General features: G+C 43.8%; 2 protein-coding genes across 6 annotated transcripts; one reads left to right on the top strand and one right to left on the bottom strand.

Moving 5' to 3' along the window:
• LOC112249116 (trafficking protein particle complex subunit 2-like protein) lies at positions 1 to 1,620 on the bottom strand. 3 transcript variants are annotated; one of them, XM_024418774.2, is made up of 5 exons: positions 1,415 to 1,620; positions 602 to 738; positions 424 to 511; positions 250 to 329; positions 1 to 160 (listed from the first exon to the last, which is right to left on the bottom strand). In XM_024418774.2, the coding sequence occupies exons 1-5, from the start codon at positions 1,595 to 1,597 to the stop codon at positions 115 to 117; spliced, it is 534 nt and encodes a 177-aa protein (XP_024274542.2). In that variant the 5' UTR covers positions 1,598 to 1,620; the 3' UTR covers positions 1 to 114. The 3 variants fall into 3 exon arrangements, with proteins under 3 accessions (XP_024274542.2, XP_024274541.2, XP_024274543.1); XM_024418773.2 differs by having other exon boundaries at positions 602 to 774; positions 1,415 to 1,605; XM_024418775.2 differs by lacking the exon at positions 1,415 to 1,620 and adding an exon at positions 999 to 1,251 and having other exon boundaries at positions 602 to 774.
• On the top strand, positions 1,429 to 24,395 carry LOC112249114 (N-acetylgalactosamine-6-sulfatase). 3 transcript variants are annotated; one of them, XM_024418769.2, is made up of 15 exons: positions 1,429 to 1,536; positions 1,813 to 1,865; positions 2,187 to 2,310; positions 5,295 to 5,369; positions 5,451 to 5,553; positions 5,651 to 5,794; positions 6,475 to 6,541; positions 7,201 to 7,328; positions 8,417 to 8,556; positions 8,803 to 8,906; positions 12,500 to 12,636; positions 13,187 to 13,289; positions 18,870 to 18,991; positions 23,226 to 23,343; positions 23,961 to 24,395. In XM_024418769.2, exons 2-15 carry the CDS (start codon positions 1,857 to 1,859, stop codon positions 24,045 to 24,047), a joined length of 1,461 nt encoding a protein of 486 aa, XP_024274537.1. In that variant the 5' UTR covers positions 1,429 to 1,536; positions 1,813 to 1,856; the 3' UTR covers positions 24,048 to 24,395. The 3 variants fall into 3 exon arrangements, 2 of the variants coding, with proteins under 2 accessions (XP_024274537.1, XP_024274536.1); XM_024418768.2 differs by lacking the exon at positions 1,429 to 1,536 and having other exon boundaries at positions 1,713 to 1,865; XR_006083271.1 differs by lacking the exons at positions 1,429 to 1,536; positions 23,961 to 24,395 and having other exon boundaries at positions 1,713 to 1,865; positions 18,889 to 18,991.

Here is a 24,395-nt window from a genome sequence, read left to right as displayed (position 1 = left end):
TTTGAAATGGAGGTTCTGATGGACAGTTTATTTCATTGTTTTACACGAGGCAACATGTAAAGGGTTTCTGGAAATGATGTACAGATGTTGAAGAAATGATGTTCAGGAGGACAATCAGCTAGCTTGCACCATCATTGCAGACACAATGCTGTCAAAGGCCCTGGAGGAAAAAAAGGTGGAAATCACAATGATTATAGCAATTATGATCTACACCATTACATAAGTAACAGTGTAGTGGGGGTAGCTTACTTAGACTGAATGGTGTCTCCAGGATTGTAGAATGGGTTGCACATCACATCAGTAAATGAGTTGTGTAGCTTTCTGAACATCTGAAGGAAAGAATAACTGTGTCAAGTAGTTTCATCAAAACCAGATCCCCTGCAAGCCATTAAGAGAAACATACAGAGACAGGGGTTGACTTACACTTCTAATCTCATTGTCCCGCAGAGATGTGTTTGATGAGTCCACGACAATGACAAACTTCACCTTAGAGTTTGTCACATAGCCATATCTGGTATGTCGGTAAAGGAGTATACATACAATTTGATAGGAGAAAAATTGATGCAGACAAGTAACATACCATTTTATCAAATGAGGATACACTTTGTAGTCCTCCGTTGGGTACAGCAACCCAAGGTAAAGCTCTCTCTGGTCTGCCATTGCTTTGCCGACTGCTGAAATCTTCTCCTCCACCACATCCAGAGAGGTATGCACCGTGTAGTGGAACTTCAGTTCATTCTGTATGGGTACACTTCGGATGAACAGAGGATAATTCTAACAGAATAGAGAAGTAATTAGTGCAACCTTCCATAACAAAATCTCAATTCATAAAAGTTAACCGGGCCAAATACTTGCAGATAGAATGTATATGGTGCTGGACCACAGGTTGAGGGTGTGTAATCTTTTGTTCCAGCCCAATAACACACCCGAGGGCTTAATGATGAGCTAGTTTGCTAACATTGGGTGTGTTGGGCTAGAATTTAAAAAAAAAACTCAACCTTTGGTTTGGACCAAGATTGAAGAACAGCACTGATCTGCATATGAATTGAATACGAATAGCGAGCTACGTCTGAACCTTTAATCTGAAGTCTGACTTGATGCATTATTATTGTATGCTCATCTCTCAAGTAAACTCTACGACATAGGCTACTAACTAGCTAGTCAGTTCTAAATAAACTATACTCAATTTAGCTAACTAACTAGTTAGCCCAGCTGGCAAGCTACTACCTAGCCTTATAGCATCACAGTCACCACTCAGGTTCGTAGAGGGGTTGGGTTAAATGCGGAAGACACGTTTCAGTTGAACAACTGACTAGGTATCCCCCTTTCCCATTGGAGGCTAGTACATAACAAAATAGATGCAAATTACATTCCATCAAATGTCGATGTAAATAGCATTCTTGTTTCATTTTACCTCTTTAGCGATGACAGCTATACAGACCGCCATCTTGGAATTATGCCTGCTGTGCCTGCCAAGACGTATCACATGACTGTGTGTGCTAGCGAAAGACAACCCGGATAACTTCAATTTCTCCCGTAATTTTGTGTAACTGTTCATGGAAAATAACGGGACTTGTGTTTTTAAGCGTGTCAACATCGGGTAGTAAAGTCAGCTAAACCCACTTGAATATGCGCAAGTGTTGCGCTAAAAAAGCTCGTGAAAGCAAACAATGAGAAATCGTCATGTGCTTCCTGAATGTGTTATCATGTGATACTTCCTCATCGCTTTCTTCGTCTTGCTTTCTGCAATGGATGTCTGTCTAATTCAAACTTTGATATTGTTTTGTAGTTTAATATGTTGTTTTTGGGCAGATACTGCTTCAAACAAGTCGACTCCGAACATTATCATCATTCTTATGGATGACGTAAGATGTTGATGCATTTTTAGTTTGGGGAGTGTTACTTTTGGGGGATGAGACAAGGGGGATCACGAAAACCTGTAGCATGATTACTCTAATGGAATGCTGACATGACTGGATGTGTCCTCTCTGATTATATACCACGTATACTTGAAATATATTGACATACAATAATACACAAAATATGTTTTGTATTTGGTCTCTGTCAGGAAATGGTAACCATTTCTCTGCAACTCTATATGAGATGTTGTGTTCTAATGTAAAGGCTGCTTATCATAGCATAAGGATCCACTAACATTTGACAGCTTGTTCCTCTAATGTTTTTAGATGGGCTGGGGAGATTTGGGAGTGTTTGGCCAGCCCTCCAAGGAGACCCCAAACCTTGACTCCATGGCTGCCCAGGGGATGCTGTTCCCCAACTTCTACACAGCTAACCCCCTCTGCTCTCCATGTGAGTGTCAGCTACATACATGTCATACTTTATTAAAATCCCAATTCTTCAATTCATAGATATAAAAAAAAACATATTACACTGATTATAAAGACATAAGGAATTCAATGTCTGAATAGCTAGTGTGGTACCAATTCTGGATAGGAATTGGCACCACATGCATAAGAACCTGACTGTCAGTGCAATAATCAATGATGACAATTCAATAATATTGTGATTGTCATTGAAGAGGAATAGTTGCAGTGATGGTAACGTCACTGTGATTAAGTGGGATTTGGGTGAGAGGTTGGTGGTAGGTGCAGGCATCCTTCAAAAGCCTTTTGAAACAATGTGACGCATACATCAGAAGCCTAAGCTGTGTGTGTCTGGGTGATAGAGGGGAGAAGACTCATTATGCTAATAGGGATAATACACTATTGAAATATGCTAATTATACCTAATTTGGGAATTTGAATAAACGTGTTATGCAAAATAGATCGACCCTTTTCTTTTTTCTAATTAATATTTAAGCAAATAAGACCTAATCAATTGCTTATCTCATATGTGTGTGTGATGTGAGTGCCTGAAGGAAACCAACTGCATCATACCTGGCTATTTGAATTAACGCCACGGAGAGGGTATTAGAGGATTCAGCCACTGAATGTTAATTAGAAATGTAATCATATACTGAAATGGTACGTGGCTTAATCACAATATCCAGGGTGAGGTCCCATATACACTACCGTTCAAAAGTTTGGGGTCACTTAGAATTGTCCTTGTTTTTTTTGGTTTTTTTTTAAAGAAAAGCATATTTTTTTGTCCATTAAAATAACATCAAATTGATCAGAAATGCAGTGTAGACATTGTTAATGTTGTAAATGACGATTGTAGCTGGAAATGGCTGATTTTTAATGGAATATCTACATAGGTGTACAGAGGCCCATTATCAGCAACCATCACTCCTGTGTTCCAATGGCACATTGTGTTAGCTAATCCATGTTTATCATTTTAAAAGGCTATTTGATCATTAGAAAACCCTTTTGCAAGTATGTTAGCAGAGCTGAAAACTGTTGTCCTGATTAAAGAAGCAATAAAACTGACCTTCTTTAGACTAGTTGAATATCTGGAGCATCAGCGTTTGTGGGTTCGATTGCAGGCTCATAATGGCCAGAAACAAATATCTTTCTTCTGAAACTCGTCAGTCTATTATTGTTCTGAGAAATGAAGGCTATTCCATGCGAGAAATTGCCAAGAAACTGAAGATCTCGTACAACGCTGTGTACTTCACCCTTCACAGAGCAGCGTACACAGGCTCTAAACAGAATGGAAAGACGAGTGGGAGGCCCCGGTGCACAACTGAGCAAGAGGCAAGTACAATTGAGTGTCTAGTTTGAGAAACAGACGCCTCACAAGTCCTCAACTGGCAGCTTTATTAAATAGTACCCGCAAAACACCAGTCTCATCATCAACAGTGAAGATGCGACTCCGGGATGCTGGCCTTCTAGGCAGAGTTGCAAAGAAAAAGCCATATCTCAGACTGGCCAATAAAAAGAACAGATTAAGATGGGCAAAAGAACACAGACACTGGACAGAGGAACTCTGCCTCGAAGGCCAGCATCCCGGAGTTGCCTCTTCACTGTTGACGTTGAGACTGGTGTTTTGCGGGTACTATTTAATGAAGCTGCTAGTTGAGGACTTGTGAGGTGTCTGTTTCTAAAACTAGACACTCAATTGTACTTATCCTCTGTCTCAGTTGTGCACCGGGGCCTCCCACTCCTCTCTCTATTCTGGTTAGAGCCAGTTTGCGCTGTTCTGTGAAGGGTGAAGTTCATAGCGTTGTACGAGATCTTCAGTTTCTTGGCAATTTCTCGCATGGAATAGCCTTCATTTCTCAAAACAATAATAGACTGACGAGTTTCAGAAGAATGGTCTTTGTTTCTGGCCATTATGAGCCTGTAATCAAACCCACAAATGCTGATGCTCCAGATACTCAACTAGTCGAAAGAAGGCTAGTTTTATTGCTTCATTAATCAGGACAACAGTTTTCAGCTGTGTTAACATAACTGCAAAATGGTTTTCTAATGATCTATTAGCCTTTTAAAAGGATCAGTTTGGATTAGTTAACACAATGTGCCATTGGAACACAGGAGTGATGGTTGCTGATAATGGGCCTCTGTACACCAATGTAGATTTTCCGTTAAAAATCAGCTGTTTCCAGCTGCAATAGTCATTTACAACATTAACAATGTCTACACTGCATTTCTGATCTATGTTATTTTAATGGATGAAAAATGTGCTTTTCTTTTAAAAAAACAAGGACAATTCTAAGTGACCCCAAACTTTTGAACGGTAGTGTATATATTTTTATTTGAAAATATAGCCTGACACAAAACCCAAATGCAAAACTCAACTTGGTTCATACATACAGTACCAGTCAAAAGTTTGGACACACCTACTCATTCAAGTGTTTTTCTTAATTTTTACTATTTTCTACATCGTAGAATAATAGTGAAGACATTAAAACTATGAAATAACACATATGGAATCATGTAGTAACCAGAAAAGTATTAAACAAATCAAAATATATTTTAGATTCTTAAAAGTAGCCACCCTTTGCTTTGACAGCTTTGCACATACTTTTTTATTTATTAGTCTTTTTGTTATTTTTTTCCCTTTATTTCTTTATTACATTTTTTACCCCCTTTTTTTCTCCCCGATTTCGTGATATCCAATTGGTAGTGATAGTCTTATACCATTGCTGCAACTTCCGTATGTACTCGGGAGAGGCGAAGGTCGAGAGCCATCTGTTTTCTGAAACACGATCCTGCCAAGCCACACTGCTTCTTGATAAAATGCTTGCTTAACCCGGATCTAACTAGTTATATACTGTGGAACTTTATGTAAAATCACATGCAGCCTCTCCCACTTTAACTACGCATTCAGCTGATCATTTAAATTGTTTATCAAAACATGATTTTGATGTCTCTTATCCTATTACTCCTTAGCCAGAGCTTCACTTCTGACAGGACGATTACCAGTTAGGAATGGATTCTATACCACCAATGCCCATGCCAGGAATGGTGAGCTCTAACTCTCTCTTTTGAGTTATATTTTCCTTGCTGCTTTGCCACACAAATTAATGTAACCCCTGACCTTTGCAGCCTACACACCCCAGGAGATAGTAGGAGGGATCTCAAGGGATGAAATTCTATTACCACAGGTACTGAAGAAGAAGGGTTACGTCAACAAGATCATCGGCAAGTGGTGGGCACCATTCATTTTGATCTAATTTGAAGTGGTAACAATAGTGACAATTCTAATTCTGTGTTTCTCCTTCCCCCATCATTTGTCCTGGCCTAAGGCATCTTGGCCACAGAGCTCACCACCTACCTCTGGAGCATGGTTTTGATGAATGGTTTGGTGCTCCTAACTGCCACTTCGGTCCCTACAACAGCAGCGACAGGCCTAATGTCCCGGTCTATAACAACTCTCAGATGGTGGGAAGGTATACACACACACACACACCCTGCACACACTCCTACTCTCACTCACTCACTCACACAGAACAGAAAACATAAAAATCCTCTCTCCCGGACTCTTTCAGTGTTTGGCTCGGCTGGCTGCTCCTCTGAATGAAGATAGTTTTTTTTACTCTTCTCTGTACCAGCTGCGCTTGTGTATTCCATTTTCCGCCCATTTGTTTTCCCCAAAACAGCCATATGTGTATTCGGGGTCATTGGCGCTAGCAGGCGGGCGCTTTTTGCGCTTAGCCGTGGGTTTAATCAGCATAGCGTGCCTGAGCCTGGACAGACGCACACACACGCACCCAGGAGACGGCAGGTTGCGTTGGCGGTGTGTGAGGACACCTGGAACAGCCCGAGCATGAGAGAGACGGCGGGCGCTGCTGCGTCTACTGTTCCACGCTTCAGTACTATCTCATAACAGTTCCCCTGCTCTTCAGAGACTTCTCAAATCTGCTTCTCTAAACTTCCCTCTAATCACAGCCTGGGAGGACGGGCTTCTCAAAGTCTGCTGCTGGGTTTTTGGAATAAAATTGTTTGTTAAATAGTGTTTATAAAATAGATTGTTTATTAAATAGTGTTGTGTATGAGTCCTATTGATAACTAATAACTATTGTACTTATGTAGATGACACGGAAACTAATGACCTACATTTGTTTTCTAGATACTATGAGGAGTTTGGGATCGATAAGAAAACTGGGGAATCTAACCTTACACAAATCTATTTGGAGGTAAAGTGATTGAGTGGCAGACGTCTGTCCCAGTTCTTTCTTACAAATACTACTTGTTGTAGGAATTTCCAGGTGAAGGAAAAGGAGACCAGTCATTGATAAAGTCAGTCAAAATCAATCCAATTGAATTACCAGTTACCACAGGGAGACGACTCCAGCACAGAAGCGGAGAAAATGTCTAACTGGCCTTCTCTAAGCATTGCCCTTCTCTAAGCATGCCCTACCTGCCCTTTATATTCTAATCTCACAGCACCAATGTTCTGTAAACACCGAGAGGCAGGTAGGAAGTCACAACATCAGCTGCTACAGAATCGTCAGAGAATATAATGACAATCCATATCTTCTGTCCTTGTACCTCCAGTCTGGCGCCAATCACCATGAACAGATATGAGAACAATCCATAACATTCACTATCAAGTCTAGTGACCCATCAACCCATACAAATTAGTGTCCCAAATAGAACACTGGAAATCATGTGTATTATATTAAGGGAAAAATGATAATATGCTAAGCATTGTGTTAATTACTTTTCACTGAATATGAACTTTATTCATCTTAAATCTTCCCATTACACTACTGTTCTTTGTCAGTTTTGTAGTGAATTTTCTGTATGGTGTCTGGTCTGATAGTGGACTATAATCTAATTTCTTTCCTTCCAGGAGGGCCTTGACTTCATATTTCACCAAAACATGGCCCAGCGGCCATTTTTTCTCTACTGGGCAGCAGATGCTACGCATGCTCCGGTCTACGCTTCAAAACGGTTCCTGGGGAAGAGCCAGAGGGGGCGGTACGATCACAACACTTGAAGCTACAATCATAAAATGTCAATAATAAAGCCATATCTAGAAAATGACACTTAGCTGCAAAGTCTTACACAGAGACATGTGATGTGTTGCTGACAAATCATGGAGAGTTTCTCCCAGAGCAGAGAGTTTGGACACTCTCTTGGTTATTAACCTGTATCATTGCTGGCTTTGTTGATCTGGCTATTATAGGACTTAATTAGTACATTTCTCTTGACGATTTTCTACCCCGGTACAGTATTTCTGTTTTTGTACAATGTTTACCAAACTGGCTTGTTGTTTTAAAACTCTGCTTGAATCTCTGGGTCTTAGGCCATTGATTTAGGGGCTTTGTGAATGTGTGAAGTGGATGAGCTGTGCCTGCAGCAGTGTTAAGGGGGGGGGGCGAAAGTCATTAGCATGAGCCACTGCGTATTCTACTTGGTGATCAATCTCTCATCTCACACCTGGAAACGTGAGCGGAATTAGATGCCACTTGGAAGAACAGAATCACAGTATCAACATGAAGATTCAAAATCGAAATGAGAAAAATATTGTAATAATGAAGAGAAGAAAAAACCTGTTTCCTGCTCTGAGGATATTGTCAATTAAATGTAGATTTTTCACACCCCTTTGCCCCTCTGTGGTAGTGGTGAGGGTTAAGGGATGTGTTGCTCGTCTGGGCTCAGGTCACTTAGTATTCCTCTCAGTCTCTGAATACTCAGGCCTCACTAAGCAGGCATTTCTTCAGAATGCCAAATGAGGTTTTTGTTGACAGAGAAATGGATCAGAGATGAAAAGTGTTAGCCAGGTGCCTGGGATAGGTGGCTCACACTGAGATGGAATGCTTTTCCATTTTTTTCCAACAGGCTTTTAGTCAATGTTTTTTGTGTGAAAACTCTTGTTGCTAAATATCAAATGATTTTTAGTAAATACCTAATTTACCTCCATGTTTTCTAGAATAATGTAGCTTGGTTGATGGGTTTGCCTAGCCCTAGTGCCTACACATACCTGTCTGTCTATGGCGAGTTGGGATTGTGCATTTGAAGTTCCTGAGATACTGTAGTTTGAATGACTTGTGTGCGTACTGCAGGTACGGTGATGCAGTGATGGAGCTGGACTACAGTGTTGGACAGATGCTGGCCTGGCTGCGTGCTCTGGGCATCGACAAGGACACCTTTGTGTTCTTCACCTCGGACAACGGGGCCGCAGTGATGTCCGGCCCCAAGCAGAGTAAGATCTGCACAACATCTCTCAACTCTTGATGCCAACAAATGCAATTCCATGCTTCTTTCTTACAGTTCTTGTATACATGCCTGTATGGATAGATGTGAGTAATGTACTCTTATGTCTATGAGTAGTATGTGTGGGTATTTTCTTTGTTTGGGGCTCCTTTCAGTTATGTTTAAAGTAAGTTGTTTTAGTAATCTCTTTTATCATGGTGCTTAGCGTGTGAGTGATGTGTTTCTGTCCCCTGAGGTGGCAGTAACGGCCCATTTCTCTGTGGGAAAGAAACTACGTTTGAGGGTGGAATGAGGGAACCTGCCATCGCCTGGTGGCCTGGACACATCCCAGCAGGCACGGTGAGAACTCTCTTTCTCTCTGTTCTACCTGTCTGGAACATCTCCAGGTTCTAGGTGTTCTACTTGTCTGGAGTTGGGGAACATCTCCTGGTATTTACACACAGCTGTGAGACACTGAATTGCTATATGTCTGTAAGCAGCTGGGTTTTCAAGCAGGTACCACATTAGAAAGTAATTACAATTAGTCATTTCAGTAATCGTCTCTCTCATATCATTGTAGTTCTTTGTTTCGATTGTGTATTAATGTCCTCAACATCATCACACCTCATCTCTCCTCAGGTGCTGGCATTGCAAACACAAACACACCATTTTTTGTTTGTTTGAATGTGTGGGTGTCCGCGCGTGTGGGTGTGTATGTGTGTGCAAGTGTGGACTTTTGTCAAATACTTTTGAGGTGGCAAGGTTCATCTTCTTACCCCCCTTTCCTGTCTTCCTCCTCTGTGAGCCTGTGAGGAAGACTTTCCCCTGATCCGCTAAGCCTGTGCGTTCTGCAAATGACTTTTAATTGTATTAGGGGCAGCTGTGACACGGGGCTGTGGCGCAGAGGGATTTTTTCTGGAGGAGCGAGCGGAGGAAGCAGTCTGTAGGCTGAAGTAAGCCCTGCCCCCGGCTCATATCGGAGGGGTGTGCTGTGGCCTGATAGCGCTGCAGAGTGGCGAGGGAGAGGGGGATTGGGAGCATCTTAAGCGGCTAATCTGTTTGTGTGTTTGCTGAGGTTGGATTGAGCTGTAATGAGGGCTTCTGTATCTGAATATGCCAGGCGCACAGGATAAAGGACAGGAAATAAAGTAAAGGGGTGGTTGGGAGAAGAGAGGGAAGGGTACACCCTTTGCAGTGCTCTACAGGGTTGCTTCTGGAAAAGATGGCAGTGCCAGGGAGGTAGGGAGAGTTTTGTATGCAGGGTCTTTGGTGTGCTGGTGCAGTGCCATGACAGCCCAACCTCTATGTACGTTTGTCTGTAGCACCTGCTGGTGGGTTAACTAGAGAAATTACTGCCGATGAAACACTTCTGAGAACAGAGTATTGTGAATGAGGCACCGCTGTTATGCTGATGAACAGGGATCATTGACTAGATTCAGCCGCATGACGATTTTGTCTTGAGAGGATGGTCAGGGGGCCGGAACATAATTACAAATCATTTCTAGACGGCAAATTGACCGCAAGAAGCCCAAACAGATAGAATATTTGACTAAAACATAATAATTTCAAACCTTGCTTACATTTTGTATACGATCTCATACATCTCTCTATTGTGCGTGGGAATACTCTATAGATTTCCAAAATTAAAAATCACTTGGCGCTGATTTGTTTTTGTTTTTTTAGTCTTTTTATGTTCAACAATAAAAAAAATATAATAATACATTTGGCCCGCGGCCAGTTGGGGAACCCTGCCAAAAGCCATCTGTGGCTTTATTCTGTGGATTGGGCAGGAATACATGGGACTAGCTCCTTTGACAAAGCAGCTTTGTTGTATGGGTTTCGTTTCATCTCCCTGCTGTTGGGGAGGATGGCCAAAGAGATGATTTCCCTCTCTGTTGCTTTGTGCGGTGCTGAAATCTCTCTGTTCATCGGCACATTGAACAGTTTCATAAGCCCTGAACATAAACGCTGTGCATAATGAACGGCCACACGTGCCACATCGCTTTTATTAGGTGGATTGTTGGTACGGGGACCAGCAAACATTAACAAGGCCTACTCTAAATCGTTTCAGATGAAATGTGTTTTCAGGTTAAAAACTACAGTTGTTATACATATATCATATCAACTCATCATTGACGAAGCTGACACACTGATAGGAGTCATAGGTTTGGTTGGTCCAGTTTCAGGTTAGGCTAGGTAAAGTTATCTTCTAACATTCTCACACTCATTAAAATAATCTTCGACAGAGGAAGAGGACTCGATTACTACAATCCGTGTGAACGCCACAGTCTTATTGCACAGTGATTTGATAGATTAAAGTAACAAAAAAAGTTAATCCGTGTGTAGATAAATCTAGCATGCCATCGTGACTGTACTGCACGTAGCACTAATGAAAGTGTTAGTTGTTATTAATATTGAGGGACAGAGAGAGTTTTGGGAGATGTGTTGGAATGAGAGAGATGAGGTTGACGGCGGGAGCCGGGCACAGGTTCACATTCCCCTGGTGACTGAGGGGCCGCGTTGGGATGAGGCTGGCTGGCTGGGATGGAGGGGGAAAGGGAGGGTTTTTCCCCCAACACTGCTGCTGCTGCCACCGTCACAATCCCTTTTGTTGTGTTTATCAGCTGGGAGACACGGAGCCTGAGTGCGTTAGACAGGGATAGCAGGTCTGCCACGTCAGATAACTACCACCAGGGTTTAACCAAGAACCACACAGACAAAAGGCTGACAAAAAGAGTAAATACAGAAAGAAATATACAGAATGGAGAGAAAAGTGTAAATGGAAATAAATGGGAGATAATGAAATGGTGTCTCAACTATTTAGACTTAAAAAAAAATGGATAGCTTTTTTTTGGTTGAGGATTTAGGGTTGTCTGTGCTACCTGGTAGTCAACTTCATTAATTATCCTTTTTGATTTCTCTTGTTTTTTTTAACATCGTGTGTGTGTGTTAAGCGTGAGAGTGCAGATAACGGAATGTGTTGCGGGGCCCTTTCTGGCTGGTGCAGTGGCTGCGGGAGAAAAAGGAAATCATTTTGGTAGTGTGTGCAGGCAGCTGATAGGAGCATGGCGGCGCAGCTGCTCTGGGCTGATAGCACTATCTGATTGTGAGCGTGCCGTCTCCCTCAAAGGGCTGCTCAGGAGAGAATGGAATGGAAGATCAAGGATGACAGTGAAAAAATTGCATTTTATCTGAAAATAGTTCAAAGTTTATAAATAAAATAAAGCTTTTCACAGGGACTGTGGAAGGGAGATAAAACAGCTAGCGCTAGCCCGGGCCTCATCTTCTCTCTTTCTCCTCACTCCCCCTTTTCTCCTAATTTACAGAGGCGTTTGTGAGGTTTATAATAAACCTGCGAGCGCAGATTATAGAGGAGACTGAAGAAATGCATCATCAGGACCCCCCCCCCCACCTCCACTCCACCCAATACGCTGAAATGGTGGGCTTTCATAGGGGGCGCGTGCACACTGTTGGCCATTGTGCTGTCGTGTTGGGTTTCATGCATGGAGAGGGATCCCTTGGTGTCTCTGCAGGCTTCTGGTGTATCACAGCCTCCCAGTAGTATGAATCACTCTGCTCTGAGAAGTTCTCTCTGCTCCCCAGCCTTGCTCTGATCACTGCGCTTCACAAGGCTGCCGCGTTTTGCTGTTCACGGTCCTGACATGGACACTCACCACATCTTTGGAAGAGAAGCTCAAGCATTTTGACAGGATATTAATTGATTAAAGCAAATAAAGTGTTGTAATTTGGGGAACAAAGTTTTAGTATTTGTAATTAAATTGATCAGTTTGTGCATCGATCTGGTACGTATGGATGCCCATGCAAGCCATCTAACTTCCTGCAACAATCGCTGTTAAACTTTCATGTCAGCACCCATAGACAATGTGATTCTATCTGGATTTGAATTCCAATGTGTTACGGTTCAATACAAGGACTCTTTCTCCCATCTCCAGGTGAGCCAACAGCTGGGGACTGTGATGGATCTGTTCAGCACCAGTCTGTCTGTGGCTGGCCTCAGTGTTCCAGATGACAGGCTCATAGATGGACTGGACCTCAGCCCTGTCCTCCATAACAACACACTCATCAACAGGTTAGAACTCGCAGCTGAAAGAGGCTTAAATGGCCCTGTCAGAGGGATTCATTCATGTAAGATAAGGTGATGAATATGATGTGTTCTGTATACTGTTTGTATACTTGCCCTCCTAACTTGGTCGGTACACATAACTTGAACTTTGACCAGCAAAATCATGGACCACTCAAAAAGAGTTTCATCACATGCAAGTCTGAAGTTAGGATTTGGCTATGAGGTCAGCTATGCCCTCTGCTGGTCACGGTACTTTGGGAGTTTGTGCCCCTGCTGTAAGATGGGCGGGCGGATGTAGGCTTTGGGAGAGCAGCGGCGGCGGTGCCCCCTGTAAGGAGGCTGCTGGCTGGTGCCCAGGGAGAGGGACCACCCTGGTGGATAAGGTGTTCCACCAAGCACATAATGGGATGAGCCATGGCAGCGTGGTGGTGGGGCGCGAGCCTGCGAGGGAGGGCCAGGCACTGCAGCACAGGGGGAGGGGGGTTCTGGAGCTAAGAGAGGGCTGCTGCTTATCACAGGAATCCAGCAGTCACCAATCCCATTTCACACCCAACAGGCCCATCTTCTATTACCGCGGCAATGAGATGATGGCAGTCAGGGTTGGGCCTTACAAGGCCCACTATTGGACGTGGAGCAACTCGTGGGAGGAGTTTAACCGGGTGAGTCCCTCTTAGTGACTGTAGTGTGTATTTCGCTCTCTCGCTCTCTCTCTGACTGTAGATTATCTCTCATTGTCTCTCTCTCTCTCTTTCATCCCCACATCCTCAGCAAGCCATCCACAGTGCTCTATAAAAACACACATTTGGTAGTCAGTGTTATCTTGAAAACAGCTCATCAAGTGGCTGTTGTGTACATCAGTGGCTAATGAATATTAATGAGGACACCCCACTTCACCAAAGTACTATCATTAATCAGTACTGGCTGTCGCTGGTGGAGCGCTCTCCCCTCCTGCTGAGTATCCCGCTCTCCCCTCCTGCTGAGTATCCCGCTCTCCCCTCCTGCTGAGTATCCCGCTCTCCCCTCCTGCTGAGTATCCCGCTCTCCCTCCTGCTGAGTATCCCGCTCTCCCCTCCTGCTCCCCTCCCCCTGCTGAGTATCCCGCTCTCCCCTCCTGCTGAATATCCCGCTCTCCCCTCCTGTGCCCTGAGAAGTAAGAATGTGTTCTCTCCTTCTCGAGGCACCCTTTAAAATATGTCCTGCTCCTCTCCCTCAGAAACCTCTGTTTCAAACGTGCAAGTTTGCATTATGCCCCATCGGTTGCTTAAATTGCTCTCTCCTAGAGGGCTGCTGAATCAATAGCAGCCTCCTTTATCAGCTCATGTGAACTGGAGTGGAACTTCACAAATAATGGCGTCTGATTGCCTGTGTGTTGCCTATCGATTGGTATGTGTGCGTGTGTCCATGAATGTGTGTGTCTGCGAGCAAAAGATGGTTTGAAGGGGAGGCTCTGGGTCTCCAAAGCTGTGACTCTGAGAGTTAATGTGTCGGTTCTTCACCAGAATGGGCAGCAGGCATTCAGAGCTTTACAATGACCCTAGACCTTCACATCTCACCCGAGAGCATCCATCACACAGAAAAAACACTCTTTATTTCAAGCGGTTTTAAATGGGTCTGAATATTGTGCTGAAACGTTGATCCATCATTCAAGCTTACTATTTTCTCACCAGTTGTAATTAGTTGTAAGTAATGTTGTGCATTTACTATTTATGTGAAGTAAAAAATAAAACAAGGATGGTGTGTCTTTCTGAACTTGATATTCAATTATGGCTTAATAGCCATGAGCTCTACTGTGATTTTTCTGGTAAAATCCAAGAGATTTGGTGATGTGCAAAATTAGACATTTCACAGGGTTAAGTGGATTTCATCAAACACTCTTGTTGGATGGTGTGGTAATGGTGTGAGATATGTGTTGGGAATGGGGACGGTCTGTGTCTGATGTTATCTGCTCGGCCTGGTCTTTGGTGGGTAGCATACACTTAATATGACTCTTTATATAATATTTTTCTTTGAGGAAAATATGAAACCAAAATTCTACTTTTGCATTCCATTTTATGTCCCTTGATTCCTCCCCTCATCTTATAATGCTGGCTACTTTACTCCATCTTTAAAAGAACATTGCTGTACGATCTGCTATCTTAATACCATGAGAGATATGGAGTTCTGCTGTGTCTTTTTCTTGGATACAGATTAAAAGGGCTTTCTCACAGTTCAAGGGGATTTAGGCTCTTTTACATTTCTAAGACCAATGCACAGAGACTGCTTCAGGACACTATGTGGGCAAGTCTGGATCATAGTGCGCTATGCAGTGTACTGAAGTGAGGTGTGTGTGTGTGTGTACTCGTGCCTGTGCTCCTTTGAGCGAGGCTGCTTGTGGTCCCAGAGGGGAGTCGGTAGAGTGCCTTACAGATGAGTGCTCTCTCAATATTAGTCGTGTTGCTCACAAGGGCACCTGAGAGGTCTCCCCAGGGGGTCTGGAGGGGGCTGTGACTCAATCAGCCTCTGTCAGAGCCAGGCTGCTACCCCAGAAAAGGGGGGGGGGAATAGGGGAGCAAGCCTGCACACTTTTGGGGGTCGGCAGGACAATTGTAACAGGCCATGGCCCCACATTCTGACTGGCAGATAGAGTAGCCACATACAGTTGAAGTCGGAAGTTTACATACACTTAGGTTGGAGTCAAGTTGACTGAGTTGACTGTGCCTTTAAACAGCTTGGAAAATTCCAGAAAATGATGTCATGGCTTTAGAAGCTTCTGATAGGCTAATTGACATCATTTGAGTCAATTGGAGGTGTACCTCTGGATGTATTTCAAGGCCTACCTTCAAACTCTGTGCCTCTTTGCTTGACATTATGGGAAAATCAAAAGAAATCAGCTAAGACCTCAGAAAAGGAATTGTAGACCTCCACAAGTCTGGTTCATCCTTGGGAGCAATATCCAAATGCCTAAAGGTACCACATTCATCTGTACAAACAATAGTACGCAAGTATAAACACCATGGAACCACACAGCCGTCCTACCGCTCAGGAAGCAGACGCGTTCTGTCTCCTAGAGATGAACGCACTTTGGTGCGAAAAGTGCAAATGAATCCCAGAACAACAGCAAAGGACCTTGTGAAGATGCTGGACCCACTGGAATTGTGATGCAGTGAATTATAAGTTGGAAAAATGACTTGTGTGATGCACAAAGTAGATGTCCTAACTGACTTGCCAAAACTATAGTTTGTAAACAAGAAATTTGTGGAGTGATTGAAAAATGAGTTTTAATGACTCCAACCTAAGTGTATGTAAACTTCCGACTTCAACTGTATATCCACAGTAAAACGAGTCCTATATCGACATAACCTGAAAGGCCGCTCAGCAAGAAAGAAGCCACTGCTCCAAAACCACCATTAAATAAGCCAGACTACGGTTTGCAACTACACATGGGGACAAAGATCGTACTTTTAGGGGAAATGTCCTCTGGTCTGATGAAACAACAATGGAACTGTTTGGCCCTAATGACAATTGTTATGTTTGGAGGAGAAAGGGGGCGCTTGCAAGCCGAAGAACACCATTCCAACCGTGAAGCATGGGGGTGGCAGCATCATGTTGTGGGGGTACTTTGCTGCAGGAGGGACTGGTGTACTTCACAAAATACACTGCTCAAAAAAATAAAGGGAACACTTAAACAACACAATGTAACTCCAAGTCAATCACACTTCTGTGAAATCAAACTGTCCACTTAGGAAGCAACACTGATTGACACTAAATTTCACATGCTGTTGTGCAAATGGAATAGACAACAGGTGGAAATTATAGGCAATTAGCAAGATACCCCCAATAAAGGAGTGGTTCTGCAGGTGGTGACCACTTCTCAGTTCCTATGCTTCCTGGCTGATGTTTTTGTCACTTTTGAATGCTGGCGGTGCTTTCACTCTAGTGGTAGCATGAGACGGAGTCTACAACCCACACAAGTGGCTCAGGTAGTGCAGCTCATCCAGGATGGCACATCAATGCGAGCTGTGGCAAGAAGGTTTGCTGTGTCTGTAGGCATAGTGTCCAGAGCATGGAGGCGCTACCAGGAGACAGGCCAGTACATCAGGAGACGTGGAGGAGACCGTAGGAGGGCAACAACCCAAAAGCAGGACTGCTACCTCCGCCTTTGTGCAAGGAGGAGCAGGAGGAGCACTGCCAGAGCCCTGCAAAATGACCTCCAGCAGGCCACAAATGTGCATGTGTATGCACAGACTCCATGAGGGTGGTATGATGGCCCGACGTCCACAGGTGGGGCTTGTGCTTACAGCCCAACACCGTGCAGGACGTTTGGCATGTGCCAGAGAACACCAAGATTGGCAAATTCGCCACTGGCGCCCTGTGCTCTTCACAGATGAAAGCAGGTTCACACTGAGCACACGTGACCGACGTGACAGAGTCTGGAGACGCCGTGGAGAACGTTCTGCTGCCTGCAACATCCTCTAGCATGACCGGTTTGGTGGTGGGTCAGTCATGGTGTGGGGTGGCATTTCTTTGGGGGGCCGCACGGCCCTCCATGTGCTCGCCAGAGGTAGCCTGACTGCAATTAGGTACCGAGATGAGATCCTCAGACCCCTTGTGAGACCATATGCTGGAGCGGTTGACCCTGGGTTCCTCCTAATGCAAGACAATGCTAGACCTCATGTGGCTGGAGTGTGTCAGCAGTTCCTGCAAGAGGAAGGCATTGATGCTATGGACTGGCCTGCCCGTTCCCCAGACCTGAATCCAATTGAGCACATCTGGGACATCATGTCTCGCTCCATCCACCAATGACACGTTGCACCACAGACTGTCCAGGAGTTGGCGGATGCTTTAGTCCAGGTCTGGGAGGAGATCCCTCAGGAGACCATAAGCCACCTCATCAGGAGCATGCCCAGGCGTTGTAGGGAGGTCATACAGGCACGTGGAGGCCACACACACTACTGAGCCTCCATTTTGACTTGTTTTAAGGACATTACATCAAAGTTGGATCAGCCTGTAGTGTGGTTTTCCACTTTAATTTTGAGTGTGACTCCAAATCCAGACCTCCATGGGTTGACACATTTGATTTCCATTGATAATTTTTGTGTGATTTTGTTGTCAGCACATTCAACTATGTAAAGAAAAAAGTATTTAATAAGAATATTTCATTCATTCAGATCTAGGATGTATTATTTTAGTGTAAGCTTTATTTTTTGGAGCAGTGTAGATGGGATCATGAGGAGGAGAAAATTATGTGGATATATTGAAACAACATCTCAAGACATCAGTCGGGAAATTAAAGCTTGGTCGCAAATGGGTCATCCAAATGGACAATGACCCCAAGCATACTTCCAAAGTTGTGGCAAAATGGCTTAAGGACAACAAAGTCGAGGTATTGGAGTGGCCATCAAAGCCCTGACCTCCATCCTATTGAAAATTTGTGGGCAGAATTGAAAAAGCGTGTGTGTGCAAGGATGCCTACAAACCTGACTTAGTTACACCAGCTCTGTCAGGAGGAATGGGCCAAAATGCACCCCACTTATTGTGGGAAGCTTGAGGAAGGCTACCCAAAACCTTTGACCCAAGTTAAACATTTTAAAGGCATTGCTACCAAATATTAATTGAGTGTGTGTAAACTTCTGACCCACTGGGAATGTGACGAAAGAAATACAAGCTGAAAGAAATAATTCTCTCTACTATTATTCTGACATTTCACATTCTTAAAATAAAGTGGTGATCCTAACTGACCTAAGACCAGGAATTTGTACTAGGATTAAATGTTAGGAATTGTGAAAAACTGAGTTTAAATGTATTTGGCTCAGGTGTATGTAAACATCCGACTTCAACTGTAGGTAACAGTCACAGGCATACTGTAGCCCCAGGGCAGAGAGAACACGTTGACAGGTTTGAGGTGAGGAAGACATGATACTATATACTAAACAGATATAGTCACACACACTATACACCATGTACTGTACACATAAACACTCAGCTCCCTTGCACAGATTCCTCCATATCTTCGAACAGAGAGACGGCATCGGGGTCAGGTGTGCAGTGATTGGGTCGGTCTGTAGGTGGACATCATTGACAGCGCAATGCATCTTGCCATCCATTTTATCTTTTTTAATTGCATTTTCTTTTCAAGGGCACTTTCTCAGGGTCAGTTGAAGTAGGTTATCTGTTACCACCACAGTCTCCATTGTCCTCTATGAAGTGGGCATTTAGGAGCTAAAGATATATTGTGTATGTATGTGTGTCCACTCTAACAGGGCATTAACTTCTGTCCAGGCCAAGAGGTGGCAGGCGTGACCACCCACACCCAACAGGAACACACCATGCAGCCACTCATCTTCCACCTGGGGCGGGACCCTGGGGAGAAATACCCTATCAGGTGAGTGCTCACTAAAACAAACTAAGATTCCCTGGTGTACTGTTCGATTGTACTGAACGTAAAGTGAAAGTCAAGGGAAATATAGACCGGGCTTGGTGTTGGCCAGCCAATCTCCACACAGCTCAGCAAACAGCAGGCCTCTGGTTAAATAAGAGAAGACAAGAGCAGAGGAGGAGGAGGAGGGGGTTGTGGGATGTTGGTGAACAGGATCTATAGGGTCAATACTGATCCAGTTGTGTGAAAGAGGCGCGGTGAGGACTGAAGATTGATCTGTGCAGCCCCAGACTGGCTGATTAAACGCTATTCTTTGTGATTGCAAATAGCTCTTTAAAGCTCGCTTTCTTGCCTCAGACCCACTGCCAGAAGTTAAAATTGCAAGACAAATTGTTCTTGTATAAATCGAGAGTGCTGTTTAATGGACTTTTGTGTTCAATCGAACATGACCCCGTATCTATAGTTAAAATGGTGTAAAAAAAAACAGTTGGGTGTTGCGTTAGTTTTGATTTAGAATAGTGATGGTAATGATGGTGTAAAAATGTGGACAAAAATGGCCTTGAGTACAAAAGAGGCATTATTCTTTTTTACTTCACTTTTTTAATCGGCAAAGACACTCATAGATGAACAAAAGCGTGACACACATTCATATAGTTTTCATAATGATTTGATGAGGGAATACAATTTCCTATTATCTAGCTTTCTCTCTGATCCGTCTTCATTCTCCTTAATGTTTTCTTCAGTCGGATTAGCTCCTGTCCCCCAGGCTGTTTCACACCCTCTGGCTGGCTCCCTCCCTTACCATCTCTGTCTCTCTTTCTCTCTCTCTCTCTTCCTCTCTCACTTTATCACTCTCCCCTCCTAATCTCTCCCACACTCCTTTTTTCACTTGAAGGGAGATGGAATAATTAAACATTCATGTTGTTTTTGATCAGCCCATCTCATCTCGGCTCTCTTCTATTCATTCCGCATAATTAAAAACAGAAAAATCTATAGCAGTGTTTTCTTGAATGCATTGAAGCGTTTATTTGGTCGTGTCCCAGACTTCTGGAGAGGAGGAGCTGGTTTGGCACCTGGAGAGAGGACCCTGCGTCCCCTCTCCCCTCTCCAAGTGGGTGGGGGTCATTGGGGTGGTCTGTGAGGTCACAATATTCCAGCCCCATCTCTCCAGCCCCAGTAATGATACCCAGCCACCCTCCACCCCCACTGCCCACCCTCCCACCTCCTCCCTCTCTCTGTTCCCCTCTCTCCTGTCTGTGTGTCAGGCAGGCTGCTGGCCATGTGCTCCTTGGGCACCCAGCTGGACCGGCTGGCCATCATTAATCTCTGTCTGCACCTAAAGAGCCACTTAAGATGATGTAGGGCCTGTCTGCACACATACCTTCAGTTGTGTGGCAGGCTGATACTACAGCAGTAACACACGCTGCCCAGGCAGTCGCTCCACTGTCCCAGCCTCTTAGGATACATGGACACACTCACTAGAGACCTGCTGCAGGAATCCAGGGGAATACAGAAGATGCTTTTCCATTCATTTTGGAGTTAGGATATTTCATATTTTGTGTTTCTCATTGATGTACAATAACAAGACCATCACAAGCACACAGAGATCAGCTTTCTACCGCTGTGAGACATTTAGATAAAACATTTATTTTTCCGATTGTCAGTGAATTTTCAGACTGTACATGAGCACATGAAATTGTTCTTATTGGTCCTCTTCTATTGGTGTGGTAGATGACTCCTGTGGTTAGTAGATCAGTGGGAAGGTGTGGCTGACTGGGTCCAGTGTATAGTAAGACAGCCCAGTTCTCCCTGCCTGTGTCCCAGTGGGACTGGACTTAGCCCTGCCTCCTGCTGCTCCGGCTCACTTTCCCTGGGCCCTCGTCACCCTGTGCTGAGCACTTAAGTTCCAGCCTGCCTCGGGCTAATGTAGCAGGCAGCCCTGCACACTCTGGTCTCATCTGCTGCCGACAACCACTTCAGCCCCCAATCAATAGTCTTCACCCGAATTGCTCAATTTCCACAGGAGGAGGAGAAAGGGCTGAGGTATTTGATTGTCTCTTCAATTCCCTCTGCTTGATGCCTGCCTGTGTGTGTGTGTGTGTGTGTGTGTGGGGGTTCGCTCTACCAGTGGGGTTATGAATCACTAATCAGAGTGTAGTGACACACCTGAGCAATGCCGCCTTCCCCCTGGGTGTCATGCATTATAAATCAAAAGAGTTCATTTGCATGCAGTGTTATTATTATTATTATTCCAGTTTTTTCTTTAACACCAGTGAGCTAAGGGTTCTAGTAATGATAACTCCAGTCAGCACAGCCTCATTTTCTTTATTTGTGGAGAGGGAGGAGAGAAATAAACATGTTTTTATCTATATATTTTTAGGGTTAGGGTGCTCGATGCATAGACAAAGAATAGTCTTAACTCAAAAAGGGCTGAGTGTACACTTTGCACACCACACGTAGCTGCTGAGAGGGGGAACAGCTCATAACAATGGCTGGAATGGAGTAAATGGAATGGAATCAAACACATGGAAACCACCATGTTTGATACCATTCCATGATTCCATTCCAGCCATTACTATTTGCCCGTTCTCCCCAATTAAGGTGTCACCAGCCGCCTGTGTTACAGACTGCGTTTGGTCTGGCTCTGATGTATGGTTCTAATATTTAGTGAGATAAAGCAGCTTCAGAAGTTATCTGAAAACGAATCACAGTGATCAATACAGAGCAGAGAAACAGATAGGATGGTAATGAAATCTTCATTTTGATCAAGATATTGCCTTTGGTCCATGAAGCAGAATATGTGATTTCAAATACATACATAGTCAAATTTTGTCTGAAATGAAACACTTGTTTCTATAGAAACCTTTACTCATTCAAGATATGATCAAGGCCGTGGTATGTTGTGATTCTGAGTCATTGCACAGTATTGCGTCACCACACAACCAGCAAGCCAAGGCGGAGAACAGATGGTAAGTTTAGACCGCCATGGCCTTGTTAAGGACCTAAAGGATGAGTTGGGGTGGGGGAACACTGGAGCAGTAGAGTAGTGAAGGTGGGAGAGCAGAGGGTGTGAATATAGGACTAGCACAGACTGAGGGAGGGGGGGAGCAGGTGCTATTGTGTGGCGGAAGCCCCACTGCCCTCTGGGAGGGGAGGGGGGGGGATGAGCCGGACAGGGCCTGGGGTTATTATACTAATTGACACTTCACCTCGCACACGCGCACACCCTCCCCAGGGGCCAATCAGAGAGCTGGCTTTGGGGAGGGGCGGGGGGGGATGGAGCTGGCACAGGTGCTGCTTGCGACTGTATTATGGGTGTAATTGCACTGGTGATATTTGTCTATCCACGTGTCGCGCCACCAACCGCCCACTCCCCCCAAACACACAGAGCCCATTAACCCTACAGGTCCTATTGAGAGCAGACAGAGCAGTGTTCCTTTGAAACACTTCAGGGCCTCTGCGTTTTACACACTGAATAGAATAATGCACAGAGGTGCTCCGCCATGTCCAACAAGAATAATTGAGAGACAGGGGATGGGAAACATGGCCCATCCTGCTGAGGGCAGCCCCGAAGGGGCAGTGTGTGTGTGTATATGCTTGTGCATGAATTGATAGGTGTGTTTGCTATCAAAAGGCTCTTGTATGAGTTAAGCTTGTCGGCTTTAAACTAGCGTTTCAGTCATTAGTGTACATTCGCTATGGCTTATATCAGTTGTTTAAAGGCAGGCAGGTGTCATACAATGATAATAGATAGTCATTTTAGGCTGCAGAGCACAGACTAAGCTGCAGATTTATGAAACCGATTTCTGAGAAAATGTTTTACTAATCATACAGAGATTGTTTTACACTGGTCTATATTGTAGGCCTACTGTGTTGTTTTGTGTGAATGTGCATTTGTGTGAGCAGTGACCTTCTGTCATCTGTCTATATGCTGTGACCGACATCTATTCTCTGTGTTAAATTGTATAACCACGCCATTGGTGTGGTGTGTGTGGAAGAAAGTGAAAACCTGAGTGTTTGTCCTTGACCACGCTCTGATTGGAGAGCCTCGCATTTGTTCAGACATTTTAGGTGTGTGTGTGTGTGTGTGTGTTAGTGTGTGAATACAAGATGTGGTTGCATGCCTTTACTGTGCTGTTGTAATTCTAGATGTTGTGGCCATATGCCAATATTGCCTGACTTATGTTTGTATGTGTGGTGAGTGTTTTGCACAACTACTTACGTCTGTGTTTCTCTGCAGTGCTGTGACTAAGGAGTACCAGGATGCACTGAGTCGGATCACAGCAGTGGTAGAGAAGCATAAGAAGGGTCTGGTACCAGGTGTGCCCCAGCTCAATATGTGTGACATGGCTGTCATGGTAAGATCAATATTTCACAGAATGTCCATTCCCCATGTATCATATTTTTAAAACTTGTTTCAAATGATACATTTTATTTCATATTATTGTTCTGTGGCTTTTGTTTTCGGTGTTAACATCACTGTGTTTTTTCTCAAAGAAAATTATTTTAGAAAATAAATTGACGAAGTGCTTGCTTGTAGTGACACCTTTTCTCATTTCCTCTATCTTTTATAACGCTGAATTCTTTCAGTAAACGTCGTGGACACAATTTCAGATTTGTTTACCAGAGTTATTTTCTTTCCCTTTGTTTGTAAAATAATAGACTCTCTTATTGTTATTTTGGAAAAACACAGCAGTGTGATTCTTGGACCTTTTGTCCCAGCAACTGTTTTGTGGACTTTAGCTGCTTTTGGAAAAATTAGGGAGTGTTTGTCTCATTGGTTTTGGTTTTTACAAAACAGCTAAAAAGAAACATTGCTGTGTATGCTCATTGCTAAAGCACTGTTTGTACATCAATGTGAGATGTGTAGCATCAGCTCCCCCATGTGGTTTCCTTGGAGAACATAATGTAAATCATGTTCAGCTCAGGTGAATGAATGTATAAGAATGTTTTCTGTGGGTTCTTTCACTAACAGAACTGGGCCCCTCCAGGATGTGAAAAGTTAGGAAAATGCCTTAAAGCACCCAAGTCACAGCCCTGGAAGTGTGACTGGCCACACTAGCTATCTGTTTCAGAGCCACCCTGGGAAAAGGGAGGATGTCAGTGAAGATGCTGCCTTGATGAAGAGCCATTTTCAAGAATTCAACTTGAATTTCTATGAGTTTTTAACTTGTAATGTTGAAACAGAACAGCAAGTGGTTTGAATGAAGGGCATTAACAATGGGACGAATGCTGTCTGGGTTCCATATGATTATTAATAGAATGAAGCTGATTTGCAACTGCTTTTTTTAATGATGCAATCTATGTAGATGTTTTTCTCTTTACTTACTTATGCACTATTGTGGAAGACTTATTGAAATAGGGCAAAACCTTTTTTTTTCTCCAACTGGAATAAAAACATTTGATCCAA

The sequence above is a fragment of the Oncorhynchus tshawytscha genome, linkage group LG04, assembly GCF_018296145.1.
Source record: "Oncorhynchus tshawytscha isolate Ot180627B linkage group LG04, Otsh_v2.0, whole genome shotgun sequence".
Taxonomy (NCBI): Eukaryota; Metazoa; Chordata; class Actinopteri; order Salmoniformes; family Salmonidae; genus Oncorhynchus; species Oncorhynchus tshawytscha.
Note: the sequence above shows the minus strand (reverse complement) of the source record. Positions and strands in the feature narration are given on the sequence as shown.

Bases quoted from the DNA above. Each gene is read 5' to 3' on its own strand.
- LOC112249116 (XM_024418773.2), bottom strand. From the start codon at position 1,597: ATGTTGACACGCTTAAAAACACAAGTCCCGTTATTTTCCATGAACAGT. The intron at 330-423 runs GTAAGTCAACCC...TCTTTCCTTCAG, and splicing joins GGGACAATGAGATTAGAAGT to ATGTTCAGAAAGCTACACAA. The intron at 161-249 runs GTAAGCTACCCC...TTTTTCCTCCAG, and splicing joins GGAGACACCATTCAGTCTAA to GGCCTTTGACAGCATTGTGT.
- LOC112249114 (XM_024418768.2), top strand. From the start codon at position 1,749: ATGGATGTCTGTCTAATTCAAACTTTGATATTGTTTTGTAGTTTAATA. The intron at 1,866-2,186 runs GTAAGATGTTGA...TAATGTTTTTAG, and splicing joins TCATCATTCTTATGGATGAC to ATGGGCTGGGGAGATTTGGG. The intron at 5,795-6,474 runs GTATACACACAC...TTTGTTTTCTAG, and splicing joins AACTCTCAGATGGTGGGAAG to ATACTATGAGGAGTTTGGGA.